Consider the following 13,875-nt stretch of genomic DNA (forward strand, 5'->3'; position numbering starts at 1 on the left):
ACGAGTGTGGACCTATTGGCGTGCGCGAACACGATTCAAAGGCAGGCCACGGCGATGCGGCTGTGGTGGAGTCGAGGGTGCGGATAGCGCTGCCTGCGCGGCGGACAGGACGGAAGGAGCGATCTAATTGTCGGGGCGGGCGGTTGCATAGCGGGTGTGATATATGCGGGCGCGGCTGGCATCACAAGAGCAGGATTGCGGTGCTGGTACACCACAGAGGGGTGGGTGGTGGGGTTCTGAATCCACTCCACACCGAGAGCCATGACGTAGCCCGCCGCCAGTGGCTTGCACATGTCGCTTCGGGCCTAGCCAACCACTACTCAGCCCATGCACGAGCTTAGTTCACGCACGGGAGACGTTTAAGCGCATGTCCATGGCTGTAGGCACGGTAACGATCAAAGACGATGAAGCTCCGGCTGTGGAGATGCTTGCAGTAGTGTCCCGGGAATTCTCCTAGCCTGTTTGTGTCGGAAACAGCACCCTGTAATCCATCTCAGCCTGACGATGATGTGGTGCACCAGAGGGCGCAGGTCTTCATAAGAAACCGATAGATGGGCTCTCATACTACTTGATCCGAGAACTATGGTTATGGCTGACAGTAGTCCTGCAAGCCGAATATGGTTTATCCCGGACACGATCAATACTCTGCACGCGAACGCTCCGTCGTCCCCGACATGGAGAGGAAGAGAAAGTTCTCAGCACCATTCGACTTCACATTCGTCTTTCGACTATACCTTTGCTTCAAAGATATCGGCCGCCGTATTCCAGACGTTGGGTACAAGTTGAATCACAGTGCCGGGCAAGAGGTCGAGTACACTGCACGCATATGTTACGGGTGACACACTTCTCGACTATTGTCCTGGCCGAATGTTCATCGCCATATACACTGTATAATTTGTAGGGAGCGCGCGGGTGGCTTTGTATAGAGATGCGGGTGGCTTGTAGCAGCTACTGTACCTCGTCGTCCAGTGCATTGCTTCTCGGCCCTTTGAAGCAGCGGGCAGAGGTATACGGAGTGCAACCTTCTTGCTTAGTATTGTGGGCACTTGATCAATCCGAGAGGTAAGAGGTGAGAGGTGAGAGAAAATTGGCTCACCTGATTGGCGTTTCCGCACTGCTCACAAGCTACGTGCAAACGCTCTTCGACGTCGACCGCCACTTTTATCTTCAAAAAAATCCTTTCTCTCAACGATCTCTTTATCCTTAACTCATATATTCCCTGTTGACTCTACGACTTAAAGAATCCAGCAGCTCCATTGTGGCTTGTTCAGATACTACTGCCTACCTTTCACAGCCCCCGAGCGTCGGCGTATTTTCACCCCACCCGCACCAAAAGAACCACGAAATCAGTGCGGGCTACCACGACGACAGCTGACCCAGCCACCTCTTAGTGACTTCCACTCAGTAATACGATCTTTTCCCAAGGAGACAAAACAGTCACCTCCACCGCAACTCTCTGACACAGCAGCTTTTATCAATTCGAGGTCCACTTGCGCGGATTCTACTGCAATCGGCGCAGGAACAGTACAAATACACATCAACTCACCAGCTAAGCGCGTGTCGCAATATGGCCATGCCTTTGGGCGCCCGTGGAGCACAGTGGTTTGCCAACATGACTGAAGCGGCGGTGGGCCAGCCGGTCGACCCATGGCTTCTCTCTGAGTATCGGTCTGCGCCCGTTAATTCGTACTCCAGCCTGCCTCCCGAGCGCTTCGGCACGACTGAAGCCTTTGCCACATACACCGAGAATAATTACGCACAACATCTCCGTGACGGTTTTCCTGCTCGACAGGAGCCGGAGTTGAACTTTGCGATGACGGAACCTGTTCAATTGCACTTACCAACCGGTGAAGAACTGGCGGCCATACATACGGAGTGGGCATTGGTCGATCCCGAATACGAAGATGCTGAGGGAAGCGACGGGGCCGATGCCGAGGGAGTCGAGGATGATGATGTCGAGGAGGTTGAGGATGACAACATTGGGGTTGGCGAGAACCAAAATACTACGGAAGAACCCAACATCGACTCAGGCTTCCAGAAGCAGATGGAAGGCCAGCCGGCGGTGCAGGCTCAGCCGACTCAGCAGCGCCAGCCGACCTCACAACCGCAGCAGGTCCCGCAGCGCCAGCAAAAGATCTCTATCCGCAAATCTGCTTGGAATCGACAAGCAAAACAAGCCGCAGAGACCAAGAAGCGCGATTCAAAGTCACCCACAATCAAGCGGAAGCGACCAGGTACAACGACCATCGACGAGTTGGCGAAGCAGCATGAAGGAGGCACTCCACCTGAGCGGGCGAAGTTCGATGCTGGATACACCGAGCCGAAGACTTTCTCCTCACCCGTGCCGTTGGCCAAGGGACAGAAGCGTTACACTTCGGCCACCGAGGATCTGGAGAAAGAGCACGGCGATCAACGCCCGCACAAGAAGGCGAAGGTTCACAGCGAGAGCGTACCGAAACCCTCACCGGAGAGCAAGCTTCCAAAGCAGAACCAGAACCAGAACCAGAACCAGAAACAGAAACAGAAGCCCCAGCCTGTGAAATCCATCCAGGAGCAGGCGCAGCTCGCTTCTTCTCCACTTCCCGCTTCCAACCCAGTTCCACGGCCGCACCGCTTCAGCGTACAGATCTCTGACCGCACCGTCACGCTATACGAAAGCTTGAAAATCCCAGGCCTCCATGTCCTGCCCGAGCTCGAGAAGAAGGGCGAGGTCACACCCTGGACCGCCAACCACCTGACACTCCTCTACATCCATAGCTACATCCAGGACAACATCCAGCTCTGCGACCTCATCACCGACGTATGGATCCGCGCCTTCCAGGAGCGGAACCGCAGCAAGTCGCTACCGCAGATGTGGATGCCGAACAAGTCGCACGTGGAGCGCGACCTCAAGATTGTCAAAAAGAACAAGCAACACCATATGAAAGAATACCACCGTATCGGCCTGCCCGACGTCCCGAAGTGGCAGCATAAGCTCCCCCTGCCCACGCTGAGCAACAACGTCACAGACTTCGACCCCAAGCTGCTCAACGCGCTGTACCACCACACGGCCGAGGGAAACGGCGCGCGCATGCTCTGGGCGGATGCGCTCGCGCTGTGCGGCACGCGCGCGGAAGACTGGTTTCTTGCGTGCAAAAAGGAGGGCATTGAGGTGCACCCCGATCTCGTCTTCAACGTCATGTGCGCGACGCTCCGCTCCTGCCGTCGCCGCTTGACCCTGAAGATCGAGGAGGTCGAACAGGACAAGTGGTGTCGCCGGTACCACTTGCACTCCAAGTGGGGCTTGGAGTGCCACCGTCCGACCGCCGACGAGGACGACGAGGACGAGCAGTATGCGCGCCTGCAAGCTGCCGTGTCGGCACACGCCGCTAGCAACAGTGGAGATGGCGAGGTTGACGACGATCTGGGTGCGGATATTCTGCAGGAATTCAACAACCAGGTCGAGGAACGCGGTGACAACGACCTCTACCACCCGCGCACCCCTATTCCCAAGGCCGCTACGGTGGAAGTCGTTGGCAGCGACGGTGATGATAGTTCGGAGGAGGACTAGGTTGCTTTGCAGAATCCTGGGCGTTGCTGAGTTTGGTTATCAAGATGCTTGCATTTGGTCACGCTGACTTGAGCGTCGATGATTACGACAGGAGGTCAATAAGGACCGAACTGGATCGCATCTGGTGGACGTTGCAGTCCTCATCTGTCCTGATGCTTCAATATCAGGGAATGCGTCTATTCAGTTCCAAAAGATGTACAATCGAGATGATTGATAGTTGCAGTTGTCCTGAACCGCTCTCGGATTAGATACGAATGCTTAGACTTTGAAACTGCTGTTGTCCCATCGCGCTCTTGGTTGTACAGTGTTAACTCCGAAGCCAGAAACTAGTCTGTTTGACGCATCCACCCGTGTTGATCAAAGTGACTCACAAACAAGAGTCACCATGGCTTGCGACGCACAACCTTCGTGCATACCACCGAGACGATATCCGACGAGATCTCCGAGTGCACATCTTCCATAGTCCGTCCTTGGTCATCCAATCAAAGCCCGCAACGCCACACTTGCGCCACATCGGCATCATCGGCCTGCCGCAACCCCCGACCTCTAACTTCCGCCCTCACACACCACGACGCGCAAGCCTCGCCTGCCTGGCCAGACGCACACTTCGTACAAGCCGCACGCCATGCATACCCCTCTCTCTTGTTCTCGAATCTTCCGGATGCCCTCGTACAACAGGCCCGATTGGAGTTGATTGCCGGGGTGGCGCACGTTGGCGTTTACGTAGCGGTGGCGAGACGGGTAGGCGTACGTATGCGCCGCACGTGAGAGTTGGTGCCTGCGAGTGTGGTCGAGGGTATATAGTTGCTGTGTATCTTGCTGTGACGTCTTTCTTGCACTACAACATCAACTTCCAAGATGCCTTCCGTCCAATACATGAACAGCCCTGCCGCGAATTTCTGGGACTGGATCGCCAGCCTAGAGCAGGATGGCAACAATCATCCTTGGTTTGCGCAGGGGAACCGAAACCGAAGCAACGAGCACGAGGAGAACGATAACAGCGAGGAAGAGCGTGGAGGGCCTCACCCACCGCCCCCGCCGCCGTTTGGGCCTTGGGGATGGGGAGGTTTTGGTGGCAGGGCCTTCCCACATCGTGGCCCGCCACCTCACCACGGCCACCATGACGAACGCGATGAGAAGGACAACAAGAAAGAACATGGCGTGAGCGAGAAGGAGGGCGATAAAGACATGGAGGACGCAAACGACAACGGAGAGGGCCCATCCGGCAGCGGTTCCGAGAGCGAAGGCCACCGCCGTCGCCACGGCCGCTGTGGCTCTCGTCGGGGTCGACATGGCTGCGGAGGACCTCGAGGCTTCGGTGGTCCTGGTTCTCATCCCGGCCCACACCACGGTCCTCATCACGGTCCTCATCACGGTCCTCCGCACCACGGGCCTCCCCATGGCGGCCCAGGACGTCACGGTCACCATGGCCGACGAGGTGGTTGGGGCCCATGGGGCCGTGGCGGCTTTGGCCCAGCCTTCAACCCCTTTGCGTTCGCAAGCTCCTTCCTGGACCCCGAATCCAACACCAAGGACGAAAACACCGACTTCAGCCCCGAAGCTGACATCTTCGATACCCCCTCCGCGTTCGTAGTGCATGTGTCGCTGCCTGGTGCGAAGAAGGAGGATGTCGGTGTGAACTGGGACCACGAGAAGTCGGAGCTTTCGATCGCTGGTGTGATCTACCGTCCTGGCGACGAGGATTTCCTCAAGACGCTGGCGATGGACGAGCGCAAGGTCGGTCCCTTCGAGCGGAAGGTGAGGCTGGGCACGCGGGCCAACCCTGCCGCTATCGACGCGGACGGCATTACTGCCAAGCTGGAGGATGGCGTGTTGAGAGTCGAGGTGCCGAAGATGGGAGACAGCGACTTTGTGCAGGTGCGCAAGGTGGACATAGAGTAGGCTGGACAAAGGTGGTAAAGTAGTTGGACAGAAGGAGGATATATAAGTATTTCAGGCATCGGAGTAGTATTGGATTTACGCAAGGATCTATAATCAAAACAAAAGAATGAAAAGAAAAAAAAAATTGCTTCGAAAACCTCTTGAGACCTGTGAAAGGACAGCGGATGCGTTGTGACTCTACCAGTAGTGTAACCCGATAGAAATCTGATTATTCGTCAGCGTGGCGCCACAAACATTGCTTCATAACGCGAACAATAAAAGTGCCTCAGAGAGAAGATTATAGTCGTCAACACCACCACATCGTCGCCAACCTCACAAACCCCTTGCTCTACATCGGCCGGCTCAGCGACACCGATGCGTACACACGGACAAGACGTATGCACCTCCACCAAGTTACCCAAGGCTCGCAGCTACATGCCGACTAGGCTTACGCCATGGCCATCGGACCGCTGATCTCACGCCTGGTCGTAGGGCTTGGACTCGGAGCGTAGGTGAGTGTGGGGAGGGACGGGGTTGGTTCGGACTAAGGATGAATTTCGCATCATGGGCTTGTTGGGGAGTTGCGATGTAGACGTACCTTAGGGTCGATTAATTGCGTAGACCTGGCGAGCGGACACGAAAAATTGATGGAGCAGCGACTTGATCGAGCCGCGAGAGAGAAGGGGACAAAGTGAGCACGAGCTGCGAAGTTTGGGAAGGGGCATATCGGGGCTAACCCAAAAAACACTAGCGCAGTTGCTATCTTGGGTGGTCCACGTTAACACCAACAGATCGGAAGATTTCATGATTTGGAAGTGTGCCGGTAAGTTGTCGAGCTTTTGGGAAGATCTCTGGTAGATAACCCAGAATAATAAGTCCATGATCGATTCGCATCTGAGACTATCTAATCGACACACTCAATGTCTCGAAGCTGACACTCGGGTCTACTTACCAAAGTTATGCTCGCTCTGCGACGCTGGCGTCTCGAAGATGACTGTTTAGAAAGAGAATTAGCTGGTAGAGATACTCTTGAACCATTTTGGCTACGACCGTTAGCCAGAGCGAGAAATTTCCACCCCACATCCCTCCTCGTGTGGCACCGGCACAGCCTTGGAGCGATGCTATAAGCTAGGGACTGTGAAAAGCTCGAGCAATTCTCATACTAGGCTGGGATAGATGACCCTGACTCTACTTGCAAGGTAGCAGTCGTATCCTGTTATTTAGGTAAGAGAACAGGCGCCGAAGGCTCAGGAATATCGACAACACCTAAACGCTTTTTATGCAATTTGATCGATACGGCTGAGTAGGACTGGTCCTCTCCTAGAATTTACGGTCGATATGCTCCAGACTGGATGTTGGGTTCGAGGGGTCCATCCCTGTCGGTCAGTTGCTCTTCTGTACGGTTGCGTTTCTCGAGTGGTGCTTCGAGAGTCCAGGGGGATGTTAACACCAGGCATTTGACCAGCTGGGAGCGTCGCAGGGCAGATGATCCTACAAGGTTCGACGAAAAGCTTCGGAGATAAACATCGTATTCTGATGTTCCTGCGTAGTTAGCGACACATTTCGGCACATTGTGGTAATCTTTTGTTGCAGGCTGAACCGAATTTTCTTCTGAACCTAGAGTTCAAAGTGGTACAAGGAGTCACTAGAACAAGCAAGAGAGAACATAAATGAGCGAAACGTTAAGTCATTATACCTTAGAGACTTTTCGAGTCATCGTAGCCTTTCCACTGCACATCTACCCATTATACGGTTGCCGAACGCGTAATGTGTGCATCGTGCGGGACCGACCCTTCTCCCTTCATTGCTTCAGGGTAGACTCCCTAAGGTGGACTAGGAACACTGGAGGCTTGCTACCCATATCCCTCCGCTTAACATCTGCAATTCCTGATGCTTCGACGAGCTCCCTGAGCTTCTCATACCCATAATTACATGCATCGAAATCAGGTGATAGCTTCTTCAGATAGTTGCCAACATCTGCTAGGTTCGCCCAGTTGTCACTGTCACTAACGCTCTTGATCGCCATAACCAGGCCCGTGTGGCCTGATTCATCGAGCGGGCGCTTGGTTGGCGATTTCATCTGTATCATAACGGGTGGAGGCCGGGAAGATTGTGGTCCACTGTATGATGGCTCATCTGGAGGGCAGTTGAGGACATCGAAGTACGTGAACTTATCGCAGGCGTTGATGAAGGCGTTATTGGTCGTGCGCTTTCCGAAGCCGTACACGGTCACGCCCTGCTCACGGATGCGCGCTGCAAGGCGCGTGAAGTCACTGTCGCTGGATACAATGCCTTAGATAGTCAGTGTAAGCTCAGACAGGAGTGATGGGGTAAGGTCTGTCTCAAGCCATTCACTGGTAGACACGGCTTACTTACAGAAACCGGAGAACCGGCCAGTGTAGAGAAGGTCCATTGCGTCGATAATCATAGCGCCGTCGGTTGCGTTCTTGCCTGTGGTATACGCGAACTGCTGCATTGGTGTTATGGAGTGATTTAGTAGGCACTCTTTCCAGCCCTTCAAATGAGGGCTCGTCCAGTCGCCGTAGATGCGTCGCACGCTAGCTGTCCCGATATTCGCGATCTCTGCCATCAGGCCAACGATTATCCTTGGAGAAACATTGTCCCCGTCGATCAGCAAGGCTAAGTTTGAATTGGTAGCAATGATCTTCGCAGAAGTAGGAAAGATTGGTTAGTGTTATGGAGGAACAATCAGGAAAAGGCTCCGGGCGATTTAAATGGTGCTACAAGAGGAAATTCTCGCATTCGCTCCGACCTTGAAATGGTGGTGATGTAGTTATGGGATGAGCATTCGCTTTGGGCCCAAACGCAATGTTTACAGTTTGACAGCGATTTGTTGCGTTCCAGCAACAGATTAGTAATAACGTATTTGTTCCCGTTTAGGCTTAGGCGCTCGACTGGGCATAGACGTCACTGCGTTGCACAGAGAAACATGGCGTAGGTCATGATACTATTGATTCAATACGCAATAATGCCGCTTCAGGGAGACTCGTAGACACTAAAAAACACATCATTAAATCAGAGCCCAACCACTGCAATTGGTAGAGCAGGTGTATTCCCTCCAACATATCTTTAGACTTAACCCCAAGCAAGCCATCGCACTACCGGTAGAGCTTAGCTATACTTTTCCCTCGTCGTCTCGTCAATGTATGTCTCGGCCTATCTCAACAGAGATGCGCGTTCTAGAGAACGGCGTGCCTAAAGACTGTTGTAAAGTGCTCGCCTTAATCTTAGTCTTCAAAATTGAAAGGCTCTGCGAACGCCCAGCTGAGGAAGCCTGAAGTGTATTCGCGATGCTTGTCTGATTGCAAAGCGTCAACAGTGAGATGTTGGGGTTGAAATTGTCTATACAGAGCATCTGCAGAGGTATTGATAACCTGGAAACTGCCTTTCTCGCTCCTCTTGGGCCCTTTCGAATGTGTACGATGACTATTCCAGACTTAGATCATCAGAAGCCTGAAACAATACCGATTTTTGCGATATGATCGTCAAAGCAGCCTCACAAGACCTGTCCACTGCGGCGCGTCTGTTCGTGTTGGTATGGCCAGCTCTATTAAGGGTTTTAGATACTACTGCTCAGATCTGCATGTTTCTCGCTCCATAGAAGGGCTGGAGAGCCGAATGCAAGGATATGCTGAACCAAAAGCTAGCCCTCATCAGGGCTCCGGATAGGTGAGTCGCCATCAAAATCAATTATGCTATATATATTCGCGCTGATACGAGACAGCTTCGCCTCACCAACATCCAATATCCACCCAAGAGCCCAGTTTTCACTTCCAACGCCTATATCTTTGACCCTTTAATATTACCTACAGTTGCAGGAGGCCTGCCTTTCTCCATCCCAAAACCGATCAAGTGTAGGTGGATGTGTCTTACTTACACAGCCACCTCCGTAAGTACTGTTTCGACGGGGTCCTTAGGCAGGGATGTGAGTGCACAAGTAAGACCACGCGGTAGCCCTTAGAGACTTTTAGCGATTTACCGTCTGTTGAAGAGTATGAGGATCCTTGGTCACGTCCATTGACCGGAGTCGACGAGGTATTTCATTCAGGCCTGGATGCGCCCGTTATCGATATCGTCGAGGGCGCGAGTCAGAACAATTCACACATATGTACTGTAATTCGAAAATCCACTCGACTACATGAAACCTCCTGTCAAGAAAGGTGGCCTAGTGTAGGTTTGTTACCCAAAATAGCAGGGCGCAAGTTCGATATCGCATTGCTCATGCTAAGGCAGCCCAAGGCACCAAAAGTCCTGACTGAGCAGGTCAATCCAGACTAGCCAAGGTGTTCAAGAAGCGTTTCATGGTGAGTAGAGGACCGTTTCTCCCTCTTTTGGTTTCCAGTCAAGAGATTGTGTCATCCCGGTTCGAGACCGCTCAGAAAAAGAGGTAACCCCATTTCTCGGCAAAAGGTTTCTTGATCTTCCACGCTTTGGGATCCCAAGGAGCTTTGCCTTGAACGATCTCGAAACTCGGCATCAACGCCAGATCCTTCATGAACTCTTCATCGTCAATGACGCCGCTGAGTGATATTAGCGAGTCACGCATCTTTGGAAATGGAAAGCGATCTATCCAGCGCGGGTGTATCGTGATCAGCTGCAGCTCTGTTGGGTGTAGTGATGCTGGAACTTCCGGACCGACCGGCTCGGATTTCGCAGGCACCACTGTGGAACAGGGAATCCTCAAATACATGCCGTTGATGTACAGTGCACCGTAAAAGGACAACGGATATTCAGGTGTAATTGATGAGGATTCGGATGTCGGAAGGGGATTGGTAAGGACATCCGGGATTGGGATGTTTGCAAGGTGACACGGCAGGAAATCCTCAAAACCAGACGATGGTGAAGCAGATGAAGAATATGGGCTCGTGTCCACATCCGGCATCAACGGCACCATATCGAGAGCACCGGCAGCAGTAGCCAGCCAGCAGTCGGCTCCAGGTCGTAGGAGAGCACTGGGTTCATTCGGTTGGCGCTGCGTGACGACCCCTCTCCGCGTTTCACCTTCCACGCTCTTCCGTTTCGCATGAATCTTTGCTTCGCGAAGCCGTTCACCTATGCCCCCGCCAATTAGCTTTCTGTGCCAATCCATTTAGGTTCCCGATATCCGAACGTGCGGGCAGCTGATAACAATCCTGTCCCTGAAGCGATCAGGTTCTGTTAAGATTGAGGGCTGTATATCATGCCCTGAATAGACTATGAAACAACGTCGTCTTCAATCACATCCAGCCACCAGTGAGATCCGCAGGCGACATCAGGGAAACTTACGTCGTGCTCTTTGTGCTAGTCTGTCTTGAATCTTCTTTCTTTGCTTTGCGTCTTGGACGTTTCGCCAATCGTCTTCGCTTGGGTTTGTTCTGCGTGTCATACTATTTTTGCACACTGCCTCGCTCCAGTTATGGTGTCTAGTATCTCGGGGTGGAATTGAAGCAAGAGGTCAGAAAGTGAAGTGCAATATTGCTTACCAATATTGCTCCCAAAAGGAAGTAGCGGGTGAGCGTTAGCGCACGTTGGGTTAGCTCCACAGTGTGACAACCTCCGTGCCCACTCGCTCAAGAACACACCAACACCGCACAAGAAGCGACACCTAAGACTATATCGGTACACCAGCCTATCTGATAGTATCGTGAGATCTGAGAATCCTTCCTCCAATCTCCTCGAAACAGTCTCCGCCCAGTCTTGGCCTACTCTGGGCCTACTCTGGTTCGTTAGACACACACCCAGGCGTTGAAACGGCCAGACAGTTTCTGAACTCTCCAGGATCGCAGCGCCAATGCGATGGAAAGTAAAGTCTGCCAGAGAATTCGCAGCCACGCGAGAGATTTTAAATCCGAGGAACACACCCACTCTTTAAGGTTGTCCAACCATCTACCCGTTCCCGGCATTGGACGACACTGCTGTCATGGTATTGCGAAGTCCCCATCGCCTCATCCAAACTGGGACATCCTTTCTGGGGCCGCGGACAACCTCAAGGATGAGACTGGGGATCATACGCCGCTAGGCCTCAAGCACACCTGAAACACGGCGCTATCATCACGTGACCGCAAATGTTGCACATCTCGAGCCCCTCGCCGCCCCAAACGGGCAGTCAAACGCCCAGACGGTGGAGCTTTCGCAGGGATCATGCCAACACCTGGGCTGGCGTCACCACAGAACATGTAACCGTCGGGGCGCAGCTTTCGAAACTCTCAACGCATAAGGACTTGTGGCGAGACCTTGTGATCTGACAGAACGCGCGAATGGCTATATAGAAGCGGGCTTCTGCGGATCATGCGTTTGGTGCTCTGTCGACAAGAACATCGCCTCCTCAAGACCTACGCACCTCACGCCGCCTATACATTCGTTACCCTGGGACAATATCTGACTCTGACAATGCGGTCCCTCTTCGTCGCCGTCGCAGCCGTCGCAGCCGTGTGCGCTTCATGTACGCCAGCATCACCAATGGCGGGTGCAATGACAAAGCCAATGCCGGCGCCTGCACCTCCCGCCGCGCCTGCCGGTCCTACCGTTGGCCAGGAAGCAGCAGTTACCGTGTCGAGCGTGGGATCATGTCCAGTACGTCTCCCAGTACTCTTTACGCATGATAGAGGACAGTTATGCTAATACGCATGCAGCAAGACTGCTGGAACGAAGGCGCAGTACAGGCCGGTTGCGACCCGAATGCAGATGATAGCTGCTTGTGTGGCCCCTTCTTCGACGCCGTCACTACGTGCGTGTCGCAGACATGCAGCATAGGCGATAGTCTACGTGAGTATCTGTCTACACCCACAAAGGATCCTACTGACTTTCTTTGCAGAGGTTCTCAACACTCTGGAACCGCTATGCTAGTTGCACCTCGTAGTGAATTGGAATGAGAGACGAACGACAGTACAGATGATGACCAGAGAGGTCAGAGAACGGCCTTGCGATTAGATACCCTAGATGACCGATTGGAATGCATTTCTCCCTTGTTGGCCAAGTCAGCGAAGCTTTTCGTTCTCGAGTGATCTGTGCGACGCAGATGTCAAGCATAGCCTTCCTGATGATCGAGTTGTGGTCCCAAGGCTTTGGGATGGAACCGGATTGAAGAAGGCTTGCTCAGAGCCATCGAGAGGCAATGCTGCTCACAATTGCCAGACTCTTGAGTACATGGGAACATCTGACGTACGCCATTGCGCCACCAATCTAAAGACTCGGAGCAGTTCACGTCACCCCAGGCCATGCGAGCCATCGCCCAACGTACGGATACTTCCATGCTGAAGAAGAATCAGGGAAACGGAAAGATCGACCAAGGCGAGATCGTGAAGCGTAAGCTGGATGTCATTCTGTTCAACGCCGACAACAAGAGAAGCATAATTTTCTACCAATCTACAACCCATTCTATTCCCATCGGCCCCAGCCCCGCCTAACAACTCGGTCCGTTTTTCGATTCGGCCTGCAGCGCTTCATAGTTCTTCTTCTCGTGGTCCATGATGGCCTGCACCTTCTTCGCACTGGCACTTGTGGTATCAAACCTATATCCAACCCACTCCTTGACCAGTCGCCGCGCAAGCTCGATCCCAATCACGCGCTCCCCCATGCACAGCACCTGCGCGTCGTTTGACAAGATGGCGCGCTCGACGCTGAAACTATCGTGCGCGGTGACGGCGCGGATGCCGGGCACTTTGTTCGCGGAGATGGCGACACCGAGGCCGGTGCCGCAGATGAGGATGGCGCGGTCGGCTTTGCCCTGCGCGACGAGCTGCGCGGCATCGACGGCGATGTGGGGGTACGCCGTCTTATCCGTGTTCTCGGGGACGCCGACGTCGGTGACGGAGGCGATGCGCTTGTCCGCCTCGAGGTCCTTGATGATGGCTTTCTTGTACGAGACACCCGCGTCGTCGCAGCCGATGGCGATGCGGAGGGGCTGCTGGTCTGCCATTTCGCGGATGTGCAAAGGGACGGGTAGATGCGGGTCGGCGAGATGGGAAAAATCACAGCTCGCTCGTGTCGTACGTGTCTTCTATCTTGCCGGCGGGCCTCTTGACTTTAACCGTCTTTGTACCGGTGCCCTTCTCCGATTTATGGATCTCGGTGTGCACTTCGCCTTCTACGCTGTGCACTTTCTTCCCAGTGCCGTCGATGACGCCTTCGACCGTGCGATTGATCACCTGCTCAAACGGCTTCGTGATGATAGACAGATCCGTGTGTCCAACAGTAGGCCCGGAGCTCTCGAGGACCTTGACCTTGTCCTTGCCTTCCTTGTTATGATCTTCGACGCGTTGGTAAATGTGGTCTGCGTTGGAGTCGAGGTTGAGTGAGAAGAGGGCGCGTTTGGGAGCCATTGTTGGGGGGGCCTCTGTGTATTATATGAGGTCAGGATGAATGGCAAACCTGTGGTGGGGCAGTCGTTGCGCGAGCACTTCCAAAGTGCGGAGGGATGGCTAGATCAGGGAAGCCGGCCCGCA

The 13,875-nt window shown here is 53.7% G+C and overlaps 8 protein-coding genes across 8 annotated transcripts; 3 read left to right on the top strand and 5 right to left on the bottom strand.

Annotated features, from left to right (window-relative positions):
• Positions 1-14: 14 nt before the first annotated feature.
• Positions 15-754, bottom strand: CC84DRAFT_1166000 (uncharacterized protein). The gene has a single exon (XM_018178849.1). The coding sequence runs from the start codon at positions 291-293 to the stop codon at positions 36-38; it is 258 nt and encodes an 85-aa protein (XP_018034200.1). The 5' UTR covers positions 294-754; the 3' UTR covers positions 15-35.
• Positions 755-1,217: 463 nt separating this feature from the next.
• Positions 1,218-3,800, top strand: CC84DRAFT_1207100 (uncharacterized protein). The gene has a single exon (XM_018182076.1). It carries the CDS (start codon positions 1,568-1,570, stop codon positions 3,548-3,550), a length of 1,983 nt encoding a protein of 660 aa, XP_018034201.1. The 5' UTR covers positions 1,218-1,567; the 3' UTR covers positions 3,551-3,800.
• A 1,298-nt stretch (positions 3,801-5,098) lies between these two features.
• CC84DRAFT_1054314 (HSP20-like chaperone) lies at positions 5,099-5,452 on the top strand (the record flags this gene model as incomplete). Its single annotated transcript, XM_018173524.2, has 1 exon — positions 5,099-5,452. A coding segment is annotated over one exon (354 nt), but the record flags the coding sequence as incomplete, so codon positions are not given.
• Positions 5,453-7,232: 1,780 nt separating this feature from the next.
• CC84DRAFT_1188400 (uncharacterized protein) lies at positions 7,233-8,460 on the bottom strand (the record flags this gene model as incomplete). Its single annotated transcript, XM_018180986.1, has 3 exons — positions 7,233-7,723; positions 7,808-8,096; positions 8,401-8,460. The coding sequence occupies 3 exons, from the start codon at positions 8,458-8,460 to the stop codon at positions 7,233-7,235; spliced, it is 840 nt and encodes a 279-aa protein (XP_018034203.1).
• Positions 8,461-9,827: 1,367 nt separating this feature from the next.
• CC84DRAFT_1177780 (uncharacterized protein) lies at positions 9,828-10,541 on the bottom strand (the record flags this gene model as incomplete). The annotated part of the gene is made up of 1 exon (XM_018180304.1): positions 9,828-10,541. One exon carries the CDS (start codon positions 10,539-10,541, stop codon positions 9,828-9,830), a length of 714 nt encoding a protein of 237 aa, XP_018034204.1.
• Positions 10,542-11,959: 1,418 nt separating this feature from the next.
• CC84DRAFT_1166003 (uncharacterized protein) lies at positions 11,960-12,351 on the top strand. The gene has a single exon (XM_018178850.1). The coding sequence runs from the start codon at positions 12,058-12,060 to the stop codon at positions 12,301-12,303; it is 246 nt and encodes an 81-aa protein (XP_018034205.1). The 5' UTR covers positions 11,960-12,057; the 3' UTR covers positions 12,304-12,351.
• A 391-nt stretch (positions 12,352-12,742) lies between these two features.
• Positions 12,743-13,822, bottom strand: CC84DRAFT_1166004 (ribose 5-phosphate isomerase). The gene has a single exon (XM_018178851.1). The coding sequence runs from the start codon at positions 13,347-13,349 to the stop codon at positions 12,834-12,836; it is 516 nt and encodes a 171-aa protein (XP_018034206.1). The 5' UTR covers positions 13,350-13,822; the 3' UTR covers positions 12,743-12,833.
• CC84DRAFT_1219104 (uncharacterized protein) lies at positions 13,402-13,752 on the bottom strand (the record flags this gene model as incomplete). Its single annotated transcript, XM_018183054.1, has 1 exon — positions 13,402-13,752. The coding sequence occupies one exon, from the start codon at positions 13,750-13,752 to the stop codon at positions 13,402-13,404; it is 351 nt and encodes a 116-aa protein (XP_018034207.1).
• Positions 13,823-13,875: the final 53 nt, after the last annotated feature.

This window comes from Paraphaeosphaeria sporulosa, assembly GCF_001642045.1.
Source record: "Paraphaeosphaeria sporulosa strain AP3s5-JAC2a unplaced genomic scaffold CC84scaffold_7, whole genome shotgun sequence".
NCBI lineage: Eukaryota > Fungi > Ascomycota > Dothideomycetes > Pleosporales > Didymosphaeriaceae > Paraphaeosphaeria > Paraphaeosphaeria sporulosa.